Raw genomic sequence first — 25,038 nt, 5'->3', positions numbered from 1 at the left:
TCACAGGGCTATTAGTACTAGTGGATGGAAATCCAGTGATAAGTCAGCCATATTGTACAAGTATAGAAAGAGATGCCAACTCTGAGCCACATCTTAAAGTGTAGCTGAGTTCCACTTAAACTGTTATCACAGCTTGATTAATCATGGCCTTTATGTGTTATCTGAACTTTTTTCAAACATAGGAATGTATACTAAATAGCATGTCTATTGGTCTACACGAACCTTGTCATGACATTGAAAGGCTCCAAAAAAAAAAATATAGTCTACACTATACCAACACAATACCAGGGAATTAAATAAAATAAAAAAATAATTAGTTATATCATTAATACATTTTAGTAAAAAGTAGACCAGTGACTTTTTCATTTAGTGGCAGGGAGGGCTCCAAAACTAGGTCCTCTAGCAGTATTATCAACATGACATCCACTGTTTTTGTTTCTGCAGAGAGCTCAGTTCATAAATACTAATGCATCATGACCATTAGGAACAGCAATTTGTTTGTATGTATTCGCTGAAGGTGCAAAGTAATAACTTGAGGAAATAAAGAAAATTGAACTGACACATGCCTCATTAATAAATAAGCAAGGTGCCTAGATTGCTCAAGCTTTTCTATTAGTAGACTAAAGTACAGCCATAATAAAGATCACAGTAAAGATTTACATAAAATATGATGGATGCAATCTTCCTCCCTCAGATCTGTTTCAGGATTGTTTATGCTGCGAAGACAAGCAAAGTCTTCCTATGACATGAATTAGGAGAATATGGGGTTCTTCCCATATACAAAGTGAAAAACTAACAAGATGGGGGAAAATGTGGCACATCTGACATAAGCATACCTGAAAACATCATCATGTGCTGAAAGTTCCAACCAATCTTGTGCCGTCTGCCCAAGTTCAGGAAAAAGGACAGTGGATATACATGAGCTGCTCTCCCAACGAACACAGCTATCTATAGAGGGTGGAGGTTAAGGTCTCAAAACTCAAGAAGAAAGATCATTAGATGCTTTAATATATTTGCCCTACCTACCAGATTGTAAACTATGGTATAGGAAAGAAATAATAATAACACAGAAATCTATATAAAAACATTTTCAATACCCTTCTCTCAAAGTTGCAATAATTAAAAGATAAAAATCATTTTTGTCTGAAATCTGGCTCGTAAGTACCTTTTGTAATTTCTTTTTATGGCATCTAGTGCCTGTGACAATAACAAACGTATTATTGTAGGATTTGTTCGTATACATGAGCTGACATAGATAATGTAGCAGCACTGTACCAGCATGTAGCATGGGCTTTGCTGAATGGAGAGATATAAGTATGATTCAGTGGATAGGTGTTGGACCTCTGCAGAAGGATCCTTTTCTACTGAATGCTAACCAGTGACTGGCTTTTTTTGGCTTGGGATATTTAGCAAAAAAGACAAAGTAAAAAGCTTTGAAACAAGTATTTTCAGAAAGAAATTATCAAAGCAAACATTCATGTTATTTGTTGGATAGGATATAACATAATAAAATGAATTATTCAATGCCCATTTACTGCACAGAAGAATGTTTGTATTTTAAAGAACTCTCTAAAGATCACTAGTTCTTAACATACTAAATTATATAAGGAATGCTGCAATTTGGCATTAGGTGACTGTAATACATAAGCATTATTTCTTTTTTTTTGCAACAGTGCAGACAAAGTGGGCCTGATGTTTTAAAGCTCTCCAAGGCTGAAGAGGATACACTTTCATCAGTGAAGCTGGGTGATCCAGCAAACCTGGAATGGATTTCATGGACGTAATTTGCTATTTGCTAGCAGATGTTTTGAATCCTGGACCAGATCCATTCCAGGTTTGCAGGATCACCCAGCTTCACTAATAAAAGTGTATTTTCTCCAACCTTGAAGAGCTTTAATAAATCAGTCCCAGTAAATAATTTTATATTAACAGTGTAAGGATAGCAATTCACTTTTCCTGTAGCCTAGTTATGTGCTATTTAAAGCCAAAATATTGAAGACGAGGATTTGTATTGCTTAAGGCACTCCCCTGTCATTCTGATTGTTCCATTGCAATACAAAAGCCTAACGCAAATGTGCAACATGACATTCTGTGATGGAATGCATATCTGTCAGTGAGCTCCAAGACAACAGAAAAACTATATACAAACCAAATATTACAAGAACACAAAGGATACAAAAGCCCCAACGATAAAAATGGGACTGAACACATGTTTCTGAAAGGTGAAGAGTGCTAGACCCATGTAGGAAAATATGAAGTTTTCGGCCAGAAAGTGCAAGACCTCAAACAGCTGCAGAAAAAACATGAAGGAGTTAATTAAAGCTGTAAAACAAAGGATTGGAAATTACTGTAATAAACTTTAGATTGTAAAGACTCAATCTGCAATGTGACTGGCCTGCAGACGTTTTTCAGGGTACAAATGAAAAACATTGCTAGTGCATTTGTTGATGGAAAGCAACCCCCGGGACTTGCTATTCAACATCCCCAAAAAGATTCCTTCCCTTTAGGTAAAAAAGTTTTCTTTGAAGGATTTAAAGGGAACATGCTGCCCAGCTGACTTGTTTACAATTTTTTTTATTGAGATTTATGTAGTGGGGTGATAGAGGACGCATACATCTCCATGATTTACATTGTTGTCCTAGATACCTATTCAAAACCATGCACTGTTTGACAGCCAGTTACTAGCACTTCAAAAGAAGATCAATGGCAGTTTACATATTTCCTTTAGCACAGATTCCTTTAAGGTTGCGCAATTAACCCAGTTCTCAATTTTAGTAGACAGAGGCAGGCTTATGAAAACTGGAGCAAATACTAACTTGAGGTCTATGAAAAACTACATTTATTTTTAAATAGTTTTTAGATGCAGGTTACAATGTGAAAGCCAACACAAACAGACTGCTATTTGCCCCAGCAAATAAGCATTAAAATATCATAATTAGTATGTTCATATTATAATTAATCTGTGCACTTGATCAATTAATCAGGAGCATTTAAAAAGATTTGAAAACTCCCTGTATACAATAACACACTACCTATATCACAAGCTCTGGTGTATTTTCCAAGCTCAGCATCATTTAATTTTCTAATGAAAAAAAAAAACAGAGGCAGCTCTCCTTACCTGTTTGGTTCTACTTCTTGATTCCAGTGATAAATTATTATACGTATAATGTGCTTGTGTGATACCACAAAACAGGACAGCAACTACACCTGTAATCACAATATAAAAATGTGTCAGATCTGATACCTACAATCAAAGCCAGAACAGTCTTCCTACAGATCAGAACCCGTTTAAGGTTTTATATGCTGTCTGGATAACTGATGATATATTGTGTTAAGTTTAATTCTGTAGAACACCCATCATGGGGAGTCCTGAAAAATAGACAGGACCTCTCTTTATGTGCCTTTTGCTGTAGAGCACGCTAGTGCTAAACCAGTGGGTTGGGAAAGAAGCAATAGTGAGCGGGCATCATACACACCCAGAAGTGTCTGAAGGAAAAAGATAATAATGAAGCCTGTAACACCTCACTGTTGCATAACAACAGTTTAATTCATGTGTGTCTTACAGTGATGCTTGCATTTATTTATGCATTCACAAATTACAGCAGTAACAGCTCCAACAGCAGATTGGATTGTTACATGACAACTGAATGCAGCATTATTTCATAGATTGCATGAGCGAGCAACTTTAGTATTCATATCCAACTCTAATTTTTAGCATGTACACATTTATTTGTACAGTTTGTAATCGATTTCACTTTCTGTACCTGCACCACTGGCAGATGTACTTTTTAACCTTTTTGCACCGTTTGTCATATGTTTATCACATGCCTGATAATGCAGCCCTGTGTGGTCCAAAAATGTTGGTTTTGGGTGTGACATATTTTTTGTTTGAATGAGTGCAGATGGAACAACATACACCATGATAAGCACTTTCATAAAATGCTGGCATCTACCAACTGTTCTGAAAGCAGACAAACTGGTGTAAACATGAAACACAAAACTCCATTATTCTTATTCTCACACACAATTCATGTTGTACATTTCTGAATACAGTTACCTGTAAAGCCACATGCTTCAGCCAGAAGGAAAGTACTCCACGATAGCAGAAAGAACAAGGCCGTCTCCAGCAAGGGAAAGCAATGCAGCTTGGTAAACTTGGTTACGTTACCAACAAGTTAAGAAAAAAAACTACAAGCTGTACATTAGAAACATTGTGGAAAGGTAAACTGAAACAAATTATTAAGAAATGTTTTTAGGCAAGGCAGTTTTATAGTTGACAAAGACAAAAGACAACAAAAATGACTATGTGTAAATTGCATGTCTAGCAAGTGAACTGAAATTTACTGGATTTTAGGCAAAATTAACAGGGATTGTTTATCTTTTATTATATTCTATATTACCAAACATGAAGAATAAAATGTTTTAAAGTTTTATTCTTCAGTATTTTTTTATTATTAAGTATTTTTAACAAACAAAATAGGATAAGCCTAAACCTGTATGAAAACAGTGAAGTACACATTCCTTGACTTACTGGGCCCGATTTAATAAAGCTTGCCAAGGCTGGAGAGGATACACTATCATCAGTGAAGCTCGGTGATCCAGCAAACCTGGAGGGGATCTGGTCCAAGATTCAAAGCATTTGCTAGCAAATTACTTTAAAGAAATCTATTCCTGGTTTGCTGGATCACCCAGGTTCACTGATGAAAGTGTATCCTCTCCAGTCTTGGAGAGCTTTAACAAATCAGGCCCATTGACTACATATTAGTTTGAAAGCCATCTTTTCCAGTGCAGTGAACCTGAACCCACTTCTACAAAAGGCACAGGTCTGGCAAATAGGGCAGGGGTGGCTACTTCCATTAGAAATGTCACATACAGAAACCTAAGGCCTAACACCAGTGGTAGCCAAAAAGTGAGGATTAAGTAATAACATGTATTTATTAGCATTTGGTGAAAAGCCCTAATATGTGTTTCAGTTTTCTTGACACATGTTGCAAAGGATCATGGGCCATTTCCTGTTTTATAAAAAACATTTCAACTACTTTGTGACTACTTGCAAATGATTGCTTATGTCTTTGGAAATCTCTCCTAATATAAGTCCTTGAACACCTCACCAACCAGAGGTGTTACATGAAGCTTTTGAAGAAGCACACTGCTGTCAATTACTTATATTTATTTGTTACAACAATATTCTAGGTTGTGCAGTACTATTTAAAAAATGCAAACTGCTGTAGAACCACTTTACATAGCAGCCCATTGAATAAAGACTTAAGATAAATGTATTTGGAAACATCTTCTAAACAGTACAACAAAAATTTCCTTCACTTGTAACTATGTCAGTTACATACACAGGGAAGATCGGAAGCACATTAGAAAAACAAAACCACAGGCCTTATTTTCAGTACTTATGTTCCGTGGTCATAAAATAAGCCACATGCATTATATTAGAAAGCAGATAATTACATGTAAACCCATGAAAGGATATAAGAGCTGTTGATACACCAGTACAAACTCCCATTGCGAAAGAACCACTGAAAATGCCAACAAAAACTCCAACCGACTTGAAAAAGGCAGCAGCATCAAAAGTGTGCATGTTTTCCCTAGTTGGTTGATATGCAACAATAGACCTGGAAAACACAAAATGTTATAGACAAGGAGGACAGACATTTGTGGCAAAATTAACCAAGAGAACTGAGTGGGTAAGGAGAGAGAGGTTCTTATGTCAGAAACATTAAAGTTTATCTAAAGAATATCCTGTGTGGCAGGACCTCAAATCAAGTTATTTTAGGATGATTTCAGCCAAATAAATCTTTATTTGTGCCTCATACCCATTCATGACAAAAGTGTTAGGGTTTCAGCATACAATCAGTGCTGTTAATCCGGAAAGCAATGGACAGGGCCAGCAAACCTAGAATGGATTTCCTTAAAATAGTTTCCTATTTGGCAAATGGTTTTAGTCCTGGACCAGATCCATTACAGATTTGCTGGTTCACTCAGGTTCTCCCAGGATAGTCTCCCAGGATAACTTTGGCCCTGTCTCTCCTTTTACTCGTTTAGCGCTCTGCTCTGACATAAGGTAAATAGCATATGACCCACAATACCACATTCTAGCAATAAAAGTTTCACATGACAAAAGGGCCCCAGCTTGTATGAAAGGGTGCCATGATTTAGGTGTTTCTAAGACAGACTGTTGTATCAATTCCTCCCTTCCTCAAAGATTCATAATCCATCATTTACAATACATTTATAGTTTTCCATTGGAGCCAGGACCTTAACATTGGTGGACACTAATGAGTTACTATACTGCCATACATAACTGCATGGAAGAGGTCCATGCCTATCAACATCGGGACTGTATTAGATTTAATTTTCAAAACAACAAAAAACAAAGTACTTACGATGACAGCACGATGGCTACAGCATCATTGAGGACACTTTCTCCAAACAGAAGAGCGTACAGGTCAACATCAGCACGAAGATCATTGAATATAGCTAGGACTGTCACTTTAAAGAACCAAAAGAGTAACTTATTAGTTCTAGTTGACTAGCCAAATATGTCATCACTAACATTATTAAGTTGGAGCTTATGTCAAACAAAACATTCAGTAATAGTGTCTGATTTTATTTATACAATTAAGGGAAATTTAATTAGAACTGTAGAAGTAAGCGGGGTGGGAAACCATCTGCCTGTCTGGCAGCATAGAAACCAATCACTGTCCTCACATGACTCACCCAGAAGACTGGGACAGAATGCTTCCTTTTAAAAAACTGGGTCACTTACAGATTTTTTTTACGTTGTAAAATGTCAGTGAGAAGGTTGTACATATAAATGGTTTAATCTATACCAGGCATCTTATCTGGTACTACTTCTGGAATGTTAATGCAAAGCCAAACTCATTGCAATTACTATAACCTTATAGATTATATATTTATAGATTGTGAACAATTAATCCCCCTAGCGGTAATCCCAATGTCACACTTGGGGTCGCTAAAAAGATTTAAAAAACCCACTTACCTTGTTCCATTGTCGTCCCCCGGCGTCCTGCTGGTCCCTGCAGGTCTTCGGGACATGTCTTCTCCCTCCGATCTCCAGCCAGAGAATGCAGAGATGATTCCCGGGGTTTACCAATGACGTTAGTGCATGCGTCGGTGCAGACGAGAGAAGCGGCGGCAAATTAAAATAATTTTGTTTTGGATTTAATACAAAATAGCTGTATTGAGTCCAATACAAAGAAATCTTTATATATTATATATATAACTTTATTATATATTATACATGCTACTGTATATTACAGTTTTCATTATTTTTATGCAATCCTTTTTTACCAAATTTTTGTGTTTTTTTATTTAAAGTTTATTATTAAATGTAATAAATATTGGACAAATTTCGGTGAGTTATGCCTAAGAGTTATAGGTCTACAATTAAAAAAAAAAATTTCCATGCAAAAAAATGTAAAGCTTTTTGAGTGGAAATACGGACAGAATTAGAACGCTGGGGGGGTTAATGTGGACAATTACATGAAATCATCATTCACACCTTCAGGTATTAAATTCAAAGCTTAAGTGATTTCTGAATATAATACATACACTTCCCAACTGTCTCTTTTCTTCACAAGTCCTCAGGCCTATGGGAAAATGCTACTTAGATGAATTAGAGCAGTGGTCACCAACTTTTTCGGTCGCGCCGACCACTAAAATCACCAGCTTCTGACCGCGAATTCGCGGGGAGCCGGGTGTCACTCAAAGGGGGAGAAACCTCCCCCAGAGTGACATCGTAATGACATTACCCCGCCCACTTTCCCATCGCAGATCTGAGCCTGTAATGAGAGAGTGGGCGGGTTGTGTCCAGAGACACAGCCCGCCCACTTCCCCGAGCCTGGGAACTGTACTGAGGACATGATCTGCGGCTCTGGCCGGTGCATCCCCCAGCGGGGTACTTCACCTGACCCTGCTCGGGGTCGCAGACCAATGGTTGGTGACTGCTGAATTAAAGGACAAGAAGAATGAACAAAATTAAAGATTTACATTCTCCTCTGTTCTTCAACACCAACATTTACTGATCCCTACCTGCTAAATTTCCCCTACAGTGATTCATAAAAATTAAACCTATAGCAGTTAGTGAAATCTATAATAGAAGAAAAATATAAAACATTAAGTGTACCTGGATCTGTTGCAGAGATGATAGCCCCAAAAAAGAGACAGTCAGTATAGTAAAATTTGCCGTCAAGCTGACCAACAAGCTTCATTAATTTCACCACTCCATACATGAGATTTCTGTGTGAAATACGAGAGAAAAAACATAAAAAGAAAAGGGATTCTTAATTTTCAAATGAAGTGGAACCAATTGGAAAATATTGCTTATAGCTTTGTTATAAAATTCCAATTCCATTTTGCAAGAAATAAACAAAGCTAGAAGCTCCACTAATTTTAACACAGATAATTGTTTTTATGAATATTATAAATTATCATCTAGAAAGCAGATATACACCCATGTTCCCACCAGTGAAATTACATTAGCATTTAAATCTAATAGTGATCGTTAAACATATTCTGTTTTATCATCTAATACATTCCTTTTATACTTGATTTCTATTTTTTTGTAATAAAGCTTTTGTATTTGAAAATGAAAAACAAAAATACATTTGTGTAAATAAATATGTTAGCTTTTGGAAAAAAACATTTGGACCGTGAAGGAATAATGAATTCTGAAAGACATACCACTGCTGGAAAGTCTCTTACTGCAGAACACATTACTCAGTAATTGACTACTCACTCAATGTATTCTCCAAACATATCCTATCACACTTATCCATAAAAATACATATTCAATTTTAAATATATTTTTCAATACTTTTTTAAAGCCAATCTTGTGGTCCTAGGGCACCTTTTTATGGGTCTCTGAAAAAGTATTCAGTGTTTTCCTTACATAGGTGCTTATTCAATCCAGGAAACATAGCCTGAAGACAAAGTTAAAGCCCAACTCTAGACACCACATCTAATATGCCTTTATTTTCTAGTCTCCCAGAAAACATAATCTTTTCTTTCTTGGATATTACAACCCTAGCTATATCAGATATCACAAACATCAGATGTGGCACCATAAGAGCTATAGGGAACACTAAAATGATTTGTAAACTTTGGTTTGTAAAATGGTAGTAACTCCTAGTAGTCTTATGCACCGTCTCCAGTCTTCTGAAGGTTGTCCCCAAAATCTGGGAATTTCTTGTGGCATGCATACAGTCTACACAGCAGCTCTCTGTTGAATTAGAATAAATATTATGCAAGATCCTTTAGTGATGTCATGAGTTACATTTGAGATCAACAGACCGGGAAATTTGATGACCACAGATTTGAAAGGCTTGAAACTTCCTCTTTCCAATGGGGAACCTTCAACTCATTTCCTGTAAGTGATCACTGTGTACAGCCGTGCCCAGATACAAAAGTTAGCCATGCATAGCACATGATACAGAACACACAAGTTCCCGGCCTTACCCTGTGTGCCATAAAGGGTGTGCCACTTTTTGTCACCAGAAAAAAGTTTACCAGGAAATGGTAAATGAACATGTACCACCCATCAGAAATGGATGTTTTCACAAGTCTGCACGCCAAAGCTTTACTTGATAACTAATAGTTCTGATAAAAGGCCACCACATAAAAAAAAACTGTAGATTTGCTGGATCATAAAAAGCTAATTAAATCAATCTGTACTGCACCATTGCTGTTTTCAGTCTATACTTTAAACTAAATAGTTGCTAGGAAGTATCATAAGCATTTCTTACTGTATTCCATTCTATGCTTTAATCAGTGACTGGCGTTATTAAATTATGCTGCAGAATAGGGTTATAGAATGTAGTACAAAAGATCTCTTTTTAAAAAGCACAATGTGTTTCTCTGCAAAATATTTATAGCTGCTCTAATCTTATGCAGGTCAGAAAACTGCAGAGCTGTAAAAGGATATATATAGCGGTATTGCTGCCATGGCACAATCTGGATGAGGAACACAGACTATGCAGACACAAGCAGAGGTATTATTATCAAACAACACAGGCCTTCACTGTGTGATTGTATATCATCCCTATCATCACACTTATATGACTCACCCAATAATGAAGCACGAGACTGCAGTACCAAAGAAAGCATAGACAAGAATAGATCCAATATTTCTAAAGAAGTGTCTCTGTAAAAGAATAAAAAATGTACAAATGTTAAAGCTGATAACATCCAAATAAAAGTGTGCAATAGATATAAACAACGAAAAAGTACAACCTATTCAGGTAAACCCTCAGTTTACTAGAAGCAAGTGAAATGAATTCAGACATGATGCTACTGGTTAATAAAGAACTAAAGGGCTAATTTATGCCCCAGGTGATTAAGTGTTTGCTTCTAATGTAACTACATAGCGGAAATTTCCATAAATACTGTTTGGGTACTACAAGTGGGAAAATGATTAAACGAGTTATAACACCAATTTTTTACAATATTTTAACTGGTCACAACTTAATTGTCATTATAAAAAAAATAATATCCAGAAGCAGAGATACTAAAAGTGTTTTAAAAGCAATAAGCAAATTTTTCAAGGTTTTAACCATTTAACATGTGGGAAATGGAGCAGCAGTATAGAAGCAACTATTAGAGAAGTGGTGCAATAGTCAGTGTCTGATACCACAGCTTGCTACATGTTAAATTAATGTTAAATTAAATTATTGTTAAATTATTTTATTAAATGTGTGTGTGTGTTTGTGTAACTAAACTTTTTTTTTTTTTACAGGTTATCCCAATGACAGGATGATTCCCACGGGTCCAATTATGATATGAGCACAGACCTGGGACTCCTCCGGACAGTGAGGGATCCCCGGGCACTAGGGGTAAATGAGGACAAGGCTCTCCATCCACCTCTAGAGCTCTGTGATTGGCTGAGGTTTTCCGTTTCTCAGCCATTCAGCACTAGACTTGAATGGGGAGACTTGTCCCCATTCATCGCTTGTGCTCTGTGATTGGCTGAGAAATAGGAAACCCTGATGACAGCTCAAGAATCATCAGGATTTCCCTATCCTCAGCGAATGAGGGAGAAGGCCAATCAGCAGAGCTCTGCTATGCTAACATCTCCGCTCCCGTGATTGCTCCGGCAGCCCTAGAGTAGCTGTAGTATGTGTTACAGATACAAAACACGTCACACATGTTTTTTTTTGTACCCCTGTACTCATTCCCCAGGGTGGAGTGGTCTAGATCTTGGAGTCTCCTTATTAAAGTGAGCTTTGAGATCCCAAAGTCCTGCTAAAAACGCTTATAAAAGCCCCCATTGTTTTCAATTGATGCTTTCATAAAAAGCTTAAAAACGCTTGTAAAAGCCTCTTTGAGTTCAATGGGAGCATTTTCAAGTGTTTCCCGCATTTACCCTGCATTTTAATTCTTTAAACGTTGCAAGCAACGTTTAAGATACAGCCCATAAACGTGCTTGAAGGAAACGTCCTGGTGTAGATTAGACCACTGCAAGGCATGGGGATGTCAAACATGTGCTTTAAAAGCCTCAGGTTAAACGCTGGGGAAACAGTCCATGTAGTCTAAGCCTTAATGTCAGAAGTCTCAATATAAAGCAAAGTACATTGGATAGGTGTGTTGGATAGCAGAGCTGCATAGAACGGTTTAGGTTCAGACACTTCTTAGGCATCCTATGTGATTGGCAGAGTTGCCACCTAATTGGTATTTCACCAGCTTGGCTGGCATAAATTGGACTTGTTGCCAATGTTAATAAAAAAGGAAAGCCTATAGGATCGTTATTACTACTAGTTTTCCATGAACAGAATGCAACCTGTGCACAAAATTTCACAATTTAGGGTACCTAACCTTTGTCTGGTCTGTAGCCCACTTCTGTTATCCAGCAAACCCACCTGGGATCCACTGATTTATGGTGATCAACGGGAAGTCAGTAAGTTAGAAACAATGGCTTTGGAAACTTAATAAGTTTTACATTTGACATTTTGACACTTTTAGATTATGCTGATCAAAATAGACTATGCAATTGATGAAGATATTGTAATAACACCAATGTGTAATTACAAAAGCAGCAGCAAGATAGTAGCAGACAGATACGCAATAGAAAAAAGATTTCCATAACTACATTATTGACAGAATGTTTTGAGTTAAGTTGATTTCAACTCTCTAAGAAGAGGAACAAATAGACGGTTTTATAATATTCTCACAAAAGAAGCAGACTTCTAAGGATCTTTCTCAATCAATAGCAAAGGAACGACAAACATTATTAAGTTATGCGCTATAATAATAGGAGGAAATAGTGACATCTAGTGGCCACATTGACTGAAACTAGCTTGCAAATTATACTCAAGATACAGAAACAAAACAGACTTTTGTGAACAGGACACCTGCACCTTTTGTTATGAGTATCAAACATATCAACAGGTATCAAACGCCAACTGTGCTGTCAACAACCAAAACACTCACATGGATTAGCCCACATAATTGTATCCTGGTACTGATGTGATCTAACAATTGCAGCTGTCACTTATCTACATCACCTGGATAAGCTATAGAGTAGCCATAATACGCTCCTAGAGCACACTAATGACATATAAATGATTGGTTATAATGACAGCATAAACATTATGTACCAGCGAGAATAAATGGGCTTTTATATTCTACCGTAAGACCCATAACAAACTTCCACATCCTTTTTTGAGGACTCCAGTCTGCATGCCTGAATTCGGTTTTAATTTACTTAATTCACACTGGGGTCAGTAAGGCAGTACCCAGGAAAACAGGCAAGAGGTAGGGAATCTTCAGATTATCTTTTTCCTGTGCTTTATTTGTAAATTGTAAAATGGATGCTGACCTCAAATGCAACCCTCCCCAACAATAAAAACACACACAGGGCAGCAAAAAGGTTCACTATCAGATCAGAATGAAAGCACGATTTTCTAAGCTTTCCCCACACCTTACCAGCCCTGCACCAACATACACTAACACTGTGCCTGTTCCATGCATCCCTACTTTTATGAGTGGGATGTCAAATTACAAAGCAAATATTAATTACCACTTTAATTAAGCTGATCACAGCTGAAAGGTCAGTCAGTATGGGCCACAAGGGCACCATAAATGTATTAGATCTTTTGAACCCCTAACCCCCTTTAACTTACTCAAACCTCATCCCTTACTTCCCATAGACAACTCATTTACCCCAAAAACCCAGGATAATATGTTAAGGGAACCGCAATCAGCTTCTGCAGATGCTGGGTTTGAGAGTTCTTTTATCTTTTGAAATCTACTACTGGTTTGAAAGGTTGCCCATCAAAGAATGAGGCCACTAACATATTGCAAAAGGTGGGTCAAGTAAGCTTTCAGTTATATGGAACACTGCCATCACCGATCACAGTAATGGAGATTCAAACCAACATGGAGGTGCTAGAAGTAGGTGTCACTTGACATTTGATCGTTGCTGACAGGTTCACTTTCATATTCCTTATTTACAGTCAGTTGGGAGAGGAAGTTTGCAGTGTTAATAAGACGATTTTTTTTTTCTCTCTTTCCACTCACACAGCTGATTTAAGATGCAAGACCACAATCAAATGTTAGTTAGCAACCCGTAGACACAAAGGCCCTGATTTATTAAAGTTCCCTAAGGCTGGAGAGGATACACTTTAATCAGTGAAGCTGGGTGATCCAGCAAACTTTTAATGGATCTGATCCGAAATTGAAAACATTTGCTAACAAATAGCTAATGACTTTTAGGAAATCCATTCCAGTTTTCTGTATCACCCAGCTTCACTGATGAAAGTGTATTCTCTCCAGCTTTGGAGAGCTTTAATAAATCAGGGCCAAACAGTTAAAACTCCTTGACTGCTGTACTGTAAAGAACCTAAACTGTTCATTCGAAGCTCCATTCACCTGATCGCCCCTTTTTCTAGTCATAACTAACTTTTACATAGTATTACTTTATTATTGCATTTCCTAAAAAGAAACAGTGATGGGGGGCTATTCATCTTACCTTTTTCAGGCTATACCCCGCATGAAAAATGATCGGCGGTAGTAAAATATTGAAGAAGACTTCTGGGTCAAAGGTCACCTGCAAGAAACGAGACAAGCTTTATTGGGATATAATGATTATTAAAATTAAATATTTAACATATTATTTAATTATAATAACCTAGATTTGTAAGCTTTTTGGGGCAGGGTCCTATGCTCCTACTGTGTCACTGTCTGTATTTGTCTGTCATTTACAACCCTTATTTAATGTACAGCGCTGCATAATATGTTGGCACTATATAAATCCTGTTTAATAATAATTTTACCTCCATTCTGAAGATAAAGAAAGTACACAAGCATGTATGTCCTTTTTACTACCTTTGACATAATTCTTCTACATTACATCAGTGTTAGGAAGTAGTTTGGCAGTTAAATATTCCAGAGAAAGTAGTGTTCTTTTAGCCCAGAGAACAACTGAAGTTGTCCCACTCTGTCCTCAAACAGCCTTCTTAGCTTAGGGTTCTTTCTTAGGGTTTGAATAAGCACAGAACCCTAAAGGGTACACTGACTTCACTAATCAAATAATTGTTTTAAGTTTACATGTAAATAAAAGGTTAACCAGTTTACCGACTGTCCAATATAACCAAGTACTAAGACAATTGAAGGTATACTAGATCCTCAGTGAAAGTCTATTTCAGGTCAATGTACTGAAAACCTTCTGGGCAAAATAGGACATTTCAGTGATGGCCTTTAAAGCAAGTCTAAGAAGTGCACTGAAGCCCAAGAATGTTTCTGACAATAATAGATAAACTCAAAGTAGAAAATGACTGTCATAGGCAAGCAATTTGTTTCAATAGAGATGATAAAAGCAATTAGTGTCAATCTAAACAGAAAGTACAAAGCCTGATACATCATGCTGCAACCCCACTTAGTAGTCAAGCAGCATGAATCTGCCTTCGATAGTTTTCAGTCCTTGATTAGGAAGCTTCAGTATATCTAATACAACATCCATCTTTATATAGGGCTATAAGTAGATGTAACAAAATCTGTGATAAGCAGTCCAAATATATCCCATATTAGGAGAAAAATGAAACTGCAAAAAAGGCTGAATCGCAAGCAAATTATGCAAATGTCTAATTTGTTCTGTAGTTATCAACAATATATAAAAAGACAATTATTATACAAATACATCATTCATCATATCCTATGCTGTATTTAGCACATCTGATTAAAACAGAAAACTACAGTCATATGTAGTGGAGTGTCAGATGTAGAACAATAAGCCAAGTCTCAATCTAGCAATTGCAAATCCTTAAACTGATCTATTGTGGTCTTTCCTCTATTCCTTAGCAATATGCTAGCTGCTGCAGAAGAAAGTTTAGATATAAAGTCAGTCAGTCGGGCTGTACAGAAATGCATAGTGCTTTCAGTCTATTACTGTACAGGAAGACATGGGGCAAGGATAAACTAACCAGTGTGCTGCTACTCCATTGTCCGATCAGTAGACTATTGAGTTGAACGCTAAATTTACTGAAGCTGTACTTCCGGGAAAAAACACCTTTTAATCAAGCAATGTATTAATTAGCACATTGTTTTTTCAATAAATTTTTTTTTTAGTCTCCTGTAAACCACTGTAGGGTAGCAATAAGCCTGGGAATTAAAGTACCAGCTCTATCAGCCAAGCAGAGCTGTGTTTTACAATGCATTTAACACACTTCTAGGAGATAAGAGCAAAAGCAGGACCTTATCAGTGTGCTACAGCTATTTCATCCACAGGCTTAAGCTACGTACACACTTCCAATTATTATCGTTGGTAAACGAACGACGAACGATCCTGCACGATATCTGCGAACGATCGTATAGCACCGATCTTGTACATACAGATAACGACACGATCGTTCGTAGATATTGTACACACAATAGATGCGATCGTTTGAACGATACAGGAAGTTACGTGCACCACAGGAACGTTCGTTCATCACGCATGCTCAGACCATGGACGATCAATGAACGATCGTACACACGAACGATGGTCAACGATCGTCGTCCAATCCGATCCGCCGGTCCGGTCGTTCATTTCCAACGACTTTCCTCGTTCGTCGGCGTCGTTGGTTACTTTTTTTACGAACGATTTTTGCCCAATCGATCGTTCCTCGTTCGTTCGTCGTTCATTTTGAACGATAAAAATTGGAAGTGTGTACGCAGCTTTAGAGACCCAGAAAGTAGAACTTTAGTGCCCATATTATTTTTATAAAAGCACCTATAAGGGCAAGATAGAGATTGTTACAGAACTGGGCACATAGAGAATACTTCCAGCTATTCTATAACTGATGTTTAAGACATACTGTATATATGGGGGTTATATGATTAGGAGGCTGAGGTTATGATTTTTGCTTACAGTACTGATATCACCATAAAGGAGAAAGTGATGAAAGTTGCCAAGCAGTTGGGTGCCACAATCTACAGTCACGTTTCCAAAACCCTGTAAAACTGCACAGATGTTCTTAATAGAACAGAAGATTCTATCCATCACTTAGATCATTGCCCCAGGTACCTAAACATCCTCTCTGATTAGTGCAGAATGTCCCAGTAGCCTGGGGTGCATAGGTATGTCTCTTTATCAGTGATTGAAGCTGCCTATCACCTGTCATGTAATAAGAAGGCAGAGAGTTGATATCCAGTAACAAGTACAATAAAGAACCTGTTTTTAAAATAAAAGCAGTAATTTAAACTTGTATTCAGCCCACATGTTTGCTTTAAAAATCCACCTACCAATTATTCTATTTAAAAATGGAAAAAATACACTGATGGATAATAAAATCTGATAAAAACTGGCCAATACTAATGTCCTACATATATTATCACAAGTAGGCAACCACCAAAATGCTTACAAAAAATAAACAGCTGTTCTTTATAAATAATATCCATGTTACAAGATACACCTTGGAAAATGTTTAAGGCTTCAAAACGTCCTACAATTTGGCCTAAATGTCCCAGCACGTGCTTGATTTTCCTCATAACATTCCCTTTGAGAAAAATCATGCAAAGCAAATAGCAAACGAAGGGAACTATAAAGATGAATTGATGAATTGCTTATCAGCGCTAACTATTGAAAATACTAGTTATTGGGGCAAGCAAATACCTGCTGTCCTCTGGCCTATAAGAGCTTTGTTTTGTCTTGTAAACTTTTCTACAGCAGTGAGTACAAGAGGTATGTCCTTACATAAAAAATCAGACTAAAGGATACAGGTGGGTCTCTTAACTGATAAAAGTATATTGTAATAACAGACTTGTATGCTGAGAAAAACATGCTGGCTGCATTGCTAAGCTTTTTAGTGGAAATTTAGATGCCAGGTCTCTTGATACTTTCTCACTTTCTCACTGACCCAGTGAAATAGGAACTTCTAATCTGCACATTTGGGTATGTCACGCAAAGTAATGAGGCAATTAGATCAGCGTGATTGCCAGGAAAATAAGAAAGGTAATGGTAAATAATGGCAGCCTTTACATTCACTAAGTACAGGTTCCATTTAAAGTCACCATGTGTTACCCTTGACTAATATGTATACTGGTAAATGCAATATTTACCACATGGCCCCTCATATGTGTCCTTAAGATAGGCAGGATTTCCAAGAATAGCTTACCTTTCTTAGCATGTCATTCTGCTCAACGTTATGGATCTTCTCAGGAATAATTTCCCCCTTCAAAGTGTATTCATAGAACTTCCCACTGACATTCACCAGAAGTGTGGTATAGGCCCTTTGTTCTTCAGAGCAACTGATGGTTTTGTCATAGGTGCTGGTAGGAGGTATGCCATATCTTAATATTACACCCACAATAAGTCCTAAAATGAGAATAGAAATTCAAAGTCAACATATTCATTTTCGGATAATTTATAAAACACAGCTTGCTTTTGACATCTGATTGAATGGCCTCTGAGATCATTTAAAATTAAGTGCAAGTGACCTCCTTCTGAACTGTTTCAAGACGATTTTGCAGGAAAAAGGAGGAAAAACAGTTCTGTCATGAACAAAACCCTGCCAACGCTTGCCCTAAAGCTCATACTGTACACTATATAAAACATGCTTCTGCAATTAGGGGTAAAAGAAATATGCAATTAAAAACAAGATCCCATCTCATTTAAAGTTACTACAAGTAAAAGTATAAAAAAAAAGTCTAGAATAATACTATGAACCTGCTATATGAAAGATATTTGAATATTTGGTTTAAGAAAAAATCCTAACAAAAATCTGATAAGTTCCCCTATACCAATAGTGATGGCTTTTCACTACTAGGTAATTCAATACGTTGGAGAATCCCTTTCACAGCTTCCTATTTACATTATAGATTTCACAATCTGATCTCCATTACAATCTTTTCAATTTAGTTTTATTTAGTTTTGTTAGCTAGCAGGTCACAAGAAACTGGCACACAACATCTGGCTGTACAGATGTTAAAGAACCAGTCTATCACTGTCCTAGAGGCACTGCCTAAAGGTTTATCATTTTTAATTATGAATAAATATGTCTTTCTGCTTGGTCAATAATTACACAGAATGTAATAAGGATGCTGTCGTGGCATGAGAAAACAAAATACTGGAAAATCCCTAAAATTTTTGCTACATTTCATATTGTAACAATACTAAATTACAAAATGCCGCTTTAGACATAAGCAATTTTAGATTACAAGATCTAATAAAAAAAAAATACACATTAAAAATAAATAAATAAATAAATACAACATGATAATTATCTTCAAGTACTTAGAAACAGAATGGTTTATTAAAAATATATATTAGGTCCATGATAACACTCTTCAAACAGAAAAAAAAACAAATTCGTTGCCAAATATAAATTTTGGGAAAATACACGTAAAATATTGTCTTGGAAGAACAGACAATCTAGGTATTAAAGGCAGACATCTAGATATACCAATGAGACTAATGTTAAATCTCAGAATCACACATAGAAAACCCAAGGCTTGTTTTTGGGCTATACAACTCTGTTCCCCAGGCCTCCTGTCTACTATATAGTTTTGCTTATAAATAACTGCAATAACACATTACATTTCCTTTGAAATAAAAAAACAAAATGGTTGAAGATTACATGACCAAGGTAGTTTAGAGACCCCCTGTTACCCTGCTTGCCTTTTGGCCAACCTCTTAATCCCTCTTACCTTCCCCAAGTAAGTAAGATTGCAAACTACATAATTGGCATGAAAAAGCCCATAAGCAATAGTTTACTAAATATAACACACCAGAACAATAAAGAACCATAGGCACATCCTTCTCCTGACCCCGCTCGGGGGCGCACCGGCCAGAGCCGCGGACCACTAAAATTTTCTCGTGGACCACCGGTTGGCAACTGCTTTTAGATCGTGAAAGATCCTTTCCAAAGACAAAGGACTACACGATGCATGAACGGTGCTGTACATACAGTGCCGTTCTGCTCTATGGAGAGGGGAGGGGGAGAGCGACGGAGCGGCACCCTGCTGCGCGCTCTCCCCCTTCCCTTTCATTAGGATCGGTTGTCGTTCATCGTCTGTGGAACCGCCAGGACGGTCGTTCGGACGATGCCAACTGTACACACGCCAGATTTTCGCCCGATATCTGGCCGATGCCGATTATCGGGTGATAAAAATCTAACGTGTGTAGGCAGCTTAAAGCACAAGATGCACAGGACAGGATCATCACCCTCCCCACACTAATCAGGTAAGTGACCCTTGCTTAGTCAAACTATTTTCTTTCACCCTCCTCTATTTGCCCTCACATTCTGTCATGTGGGCCCTGGGCCTATTGTTTTCACTTTTTCTTTCCCGCGGCTTTAGGCCTAGGATTTTTTGAGTATAAAGTTATAATAAGTATCTATGCTATCTCTGAAAATGTTTTAAAGTGTTGCAACTTTCTAAATAAATACAATACTACTGCATAAATACAACAATACTACATAAATACAATATTAAATTTAATTAATTAATGTGTAATCACTTTGGTGGTGACAGGTTCTCTTCAAACACTATTTGTACCTAAAATGCCAGTATACCAAAACAAACATTTTTCAATGTAACCTAATAGACCCCAATGTTTCTAAAAGGAGAACATAGACATGTCTTCTATTCTGTGGCTTTGATACATTGTAAAAAAGTAACTCCATGACTTGGGGTCTTATTTTGGCAGCATTCCATCAGGCATTAGACACAATTTAAATGTCTCAAGCTACAAAATGTCTTCTTTTGAATACCCGTGGATAGTGAAGTAGCCAACCAAGCCTATTCTGCTGTATAGTTAGTTCTCTCAGTGACACAAAGCCAAAAGCAGCAGACACAGAAAGTACAATTAACAATTAATAAGTTTTGTATCTACTTGCAGCATTTACAATTACACGGCTGCTAACAATCCACTTAAGCTTTTGTGGAAATACCTAGACATTGCCCTTCCTTGATGTGCCTTCACAATAATATTTTTATTAATAATAATAATATTAAGACAAAAGTTATGATGATGTCTATTGTCCAATCACATGAAATCCTGGTTTTGGAAGTTGGTTAATACCACGATTGCCAAGGTAAGTGAAAATTCACTCTGCAAAGTGACCATGTAGCTCAGCTGTTTATGCATAACTACCATATAGCAGTGCCTTACTCTAAGTAGTACCAGAGTAAACTGCAGGAATGAGGAATATACATGAAAAAGAGCCAAGTTAAACTTACCGAGGGCTACACTGACCTAATTAAAATAAAAAAAAAAAAGAACATACAAAAACATATACAAGAACATAATAACTTCTCTTCTCCACATAAGTACTGCATTAATTAATAAAATCAAATAGCTGCAGGCTAAACTGAGTCAACAGTAACAGAAGTAGTCTAATAACATTTCTTTCCACCTTCAGTTATACAGTAAAATGTTGTAATGATTAAATTCAGCACGATAAATGCCTGAATCTACATTTAGGCCCATGCATACTCATGATTTGCGACACACTTTACTTGGGGCGATGTGGATCATTGATTCTGATTTGCCAAAGGACATATGTTGGAGTGAAGCACAATGCATAGGAACACAACAATGCTCACTGCAAGTGTGAGGACAGTATTACGGTACATTTAAATGAATTATGAATTAACATACTGAACGTTAACATGCAGCATTGAACACATACACTTATGCCCTGCTACTTGGTAGATACATTTTTTTTTTATAGACGATTTATTTTATAAACATGGCTGCTCAAAACATAATAAATGGTTAATATAAGAGGCCGTATTGCAAAAAATAATAATATAATAAATAAATAAATAAATATATATATATATATATATATATATATATATATATATAATAAATATGTTGTAATTCAATTTTTTTCAAGATCTAATGCAGTGGTGCCATGATTCCATGGAACTGAAAGGGTATGCTAGTCATCTGGGGATTTCTAAAAAAAAATTTTCTAGTGTACATTTCTAGTACCCAATGAAATGATATATAAAATATATGCATCAATATATAGGGAGTTTGTGTAACATGTTCTGCCCTTTGAACAAGCAAGTAGACAAAGGATTTCCATTTATTTCTACTTGTTCAGAAAACCCTTGTGTATCAGTTGATCTTCTACTCAGGTCCAGGAGACAAAATTTCTATAAATAAAGGCATAATATTACCGTAAGCAACATCTGAAAGGCCCTCTCAAAAACCAAAGGATTAATTCACCAAGCAATGACACTTATTTTCCATGCAATTGTGCTAAAAATATGCTCGAATAGAAGATGATAGCTAGAAAGACTGAGACCTGAAACGGTAGCAGTTTCTTAAACCTTGTCTAACCTACAATTATTGATTTAATTATGCATTGGCTACCACTGAGAACAAGCAGCACTGGCGTCCCAGGGGTCAGTTTCCACTTGGTGATTTTCCAGTAGAGTAACTGCCTTCCCCTAGTTTCACGTCAGCGAATAAGTAGGCCAGTATGACTGTAGTAGTATTATTCCATATACTGTATAGTAATATACTTAATCTTTGTATGCACAATTATGGGGCAGCTTCATGAGCTAACTGCATGATCGTCAGGTTGATGCTAAAATACTTAATTGATTTTTGTTCCAGGTCAGTGGCTTGAAAAATATAAAGAGATTGTTCAAACCATAACATGCTTGGTAATGCTTTTTATTTATGTTGCAGAGCATTACAATATATGTTGATTACACCCAGACGCACATACAGATTGTGCTATAGATCACCAGAACACACAGATGTGAGAGCGCTGTGCACTGCAAAAAGTGTTTTTGTCATTTGCTAAAGTGCAGAAAATGTATATACTAACAGCCTGTAGCCATTCCTGGATGAACTGCAATGCAGTTGCGTAACCACATTGGAACACAACCGTCCATGTGAATAGTAGAGCACAGAACAATTTCATACAAAATATCTTATTCACATCAATGAATATTTAGGGTTTTTGGTTACAATTGGTTTCATGCCACTGTGTACCGAACTAGTAGAGACAGCTTTTTATGTGTTACTGTCCTTCAACAGCCAAACCTAGTTCCCCTAAGGTTGCCAAAGTTCAAAGATCAGAGATATTTAATCCTAACATTGCAGAGGTGAATCTTAACAAACAGCAATAAACTCATCACATGTGTTTTATGAAAACTGCAATGTTCCAAGATCAACCAGAAATAAGCATTGATTTTTCTATTGGCACAAAACCTGTAAAGTGGTCATTCAGCGGCTGGCCACCCCAAGTCCTGCACACTGCTGTCTGGATTGGCAATATTCCTGTGCAGCCGAAACCCCTCCACTGGGAACTGCAGTGTTTGGGGGAGGAGCATTTGAAAGACAGATGGACGAATTGGCTCATTCAATCAATGTAAAGAAATTTGTTCATCATGAGCCTTCTGCATTGCATAGTAATTGGATTCGGACTTACAAGAGCCTTTGGTGGTTAAAGTGTATGTAAAGCATGTTTTAATTTTGGATCAAAGTTCCTTCTTAAAGTGGAACTGCAGGACTGCAGGCAGGGCTTTACTGCAGGAAGGGGCAGGCAATGTCCCTTCTGCTTGATCATTCCCTGAAACGGTCAAATTTGCAAAGTTGCTTAAATGCAGCTTAACATTGATTGCTGGGATGCTTTTTGCTTTCTGCATTTTGCCGGGACTGAATGCACAGCCACACATCATGTTCAGGACATGGAAGAGCAGACGTTAAAAGATGGCAGTGCCCATAACATGAGCTATACCTGGGTTTGATTGCCCTTTAATCCTTGTTTAGCACCCCTTTTCATTTACTACAGTATTGTTTACTTGAAGCTTTTATGTACCACAAAATTCACCTTTACTTCAATAAAATTAGGGGAATGAAAAACGTAGCTTATTGCAAACATCATGTTACAATAGTAGGTCTGCTTACACTCTCTGGACCTACTCTCTATTCCCAAATCACCTACTATTAACAGGTGAAAAATAACCAAAAAGAAAAAAATTATACATTACAAACCTGTCTTCTGTCTGCAATAGCACTGTCCTTCCAGGAATAATACTATGGAATTATTCCTGGAAGACACAAGAGTGTCTTTTCAAGAGATTTTGCCTGCTTTGCATTCCACAGGAATCTACCCAAAATGACAATAACATCATGCCCAGCATTGTGGAAAATAGATATGACTGTTCCTTTTCAGCTCTATTTTCACCTACAAGACTATGCTGCAAGGGGCTTATTCAGTAAGTGGAAAATCCTGTAACAGAATGCACAGTGTAGTAACCAACCCCAACTAGCCAACAATAACCTTCCATTAGTTTAGAGCAGCCAGAAAATGAAAGATGAGTGCTGGCTGGATGATGAGAGTTATTATATAGAACACTTTCATAAATATACCCAGAGGAGTTCACCTGGTACATAAAACAGCCTGATTGGAAATCACTATATGTCTGCTCCTGTGCTAGACAGGCTGGAAACATACTCATTGCTAATATATATTGACAGAAATAAAGTGGTCTGGTCCTACCAATCACATACCAAACACCAGGACTTATTCTATAACAAGGACACAAATATTTCTTAGAATACCAGAGTTTGAATATCAGAAATGTTAATACCCACAACAAAGAAAAATGTAAAATAAGGGATTAGCTTTTTGTATTCTACAGCATTCTGTAAAGTACCTTTGTACCCAGAGGGTGTATTGCTCACATAGGGTTCAATAAACCCTAAAGGCTCCTGATGTACTGATTGTATGCAGAAGCCAACAGGAAAAGGATGATATACAAATGACTGCCTGCTACATGGGTTTCCAAGTCCATCAATGTACAGAATGAAGAAAGAGAAAATATAGCTAAAGGTCACAAGGTAAGATAGTGTAGTAATAAAAATACAATATATCTCTAATTATGTAGAGAAGCCTGCACATGGAAATTAGAACACTATAGATTACCTGTGTATCATCTCATATTGTTTTTAATGCAGTCTACAATTTTCCCACTACAAACTTCATTCATAAATGGCTATATGTTTTTTTTATAAATTAAAAATAGAACACCTGTCATATTTTAATGAGATTTCCCTTTACTTCCTGTCCTAGAGATGCACCATTAAGCAAGTGGTCTTATTACTGGAACTGATGTCCCCCTTTGAAAGATTTTCCTCTACCTTCTGTTTCAATGAAAAAAAAAATTGATTTTCCATCAATTTCTGTCCTGATGGCACCACTCAGCAAGACAAATCGAGAGAATGAATCTCCACAGATTTGTACTGTACATTACAACCATATGCAATACCAAGAGTGCAATAATATACTTCAAAATAATTCATTAAAACATTTGTAGAAGTCCATAATCAATATGTATCAGTGTTCTCCTCAGCCCTTTAGCCGAGCGCACCACCTGGCACTTTTCGTTGACCATTGGTCATTGAAGCTTGGGTCACAATAGGGGGGCTTCCACCCGGCTTGAACACTGTGCATACCTTATTAATGTAATCAATAATTTTAAAGTAACCCAGCCACTAATCCAATCACAGGAGGGTACTAAGGCTACGTAAACACTTGCAATGGTTCTTGTCTGATAATCGGCTCA

General features: G+C 37.0%; 1 protein-coding gene across 2 annotated transcripts in view; it reads right to left on the bottom strand.

The window, feature by feature from the left end:
* The window catches only part of SLC9A7 (solute carrier family 9 member A7), a 47,478-nt gene that overhangs the window by 16,131 nt on the left and 6,309 nt on the right, over positions 1 to 25,038 (bottom strand). For both annotated transcript variants that reach the window (XM_072412747.1, XM_072412755.1), the window contains exons 2-11: positions 17,619 to 17,818; positions 13,997 to 14,074; positions 10,098 to 10,174; positions 8,159 to 8,271; positions 6,396 to 6,501; positions 5,478 to 5,624; positions 4,058 to 4,158; positions 3,119 to 3,207; positions 2,177 to 2,290; positions 837 to 948 (exon numbers count right to left, since the gene is read on the bottom strand). In XM_072412747.1, the coding sequence (XP_072268848.1) occupies positions 837 to 948; positions 2,177 to 2,290; positions 3,119 to 3,207; positions 4,058 to 4,158; positions 5,478 to 5,624; positions 6,396 to 6,501; positions 8,159 to 8,271; positions 10,098 to 10,174; positions 13,997 to 14,074; positions 17,619 to 17,818 (1,137 nt within the window). The remainder of the gene's footprint in view (positions 1 to 836; positions 949 to 2,176; positions 2,291 to 3,118; positions 3,208 to 4,057; positions 4,159 to 5,477; positions 5,625 to 6,395; positions 6,502 to 8,158; positions 8,272 to 10,097; positions 10,175 to 13,996; positions 14,075 to 17,618; positions 17,819 to 25,038) is intronic.

Source organism: Pyxicephalus adspersus, chromosome 1, assembly GCF_032062135.1.
Source record: "Pyxicephalus adspersus chromosome 1, UCB_Pads_2.0, whole genome shotgun sequence".
Taxonomy (NCBI): domain Eukaryota; kingdom Metazoa; phylum Chordata; class Amphibia; order Anura; family Pyxicephalidae; genus Pyxicephalus; species Pyxicephalus adspersus.
Note: the sequence above shows the minus strand (reverse complement) of the source record. Positions and strands in the feature narration are given on the sequence as shown.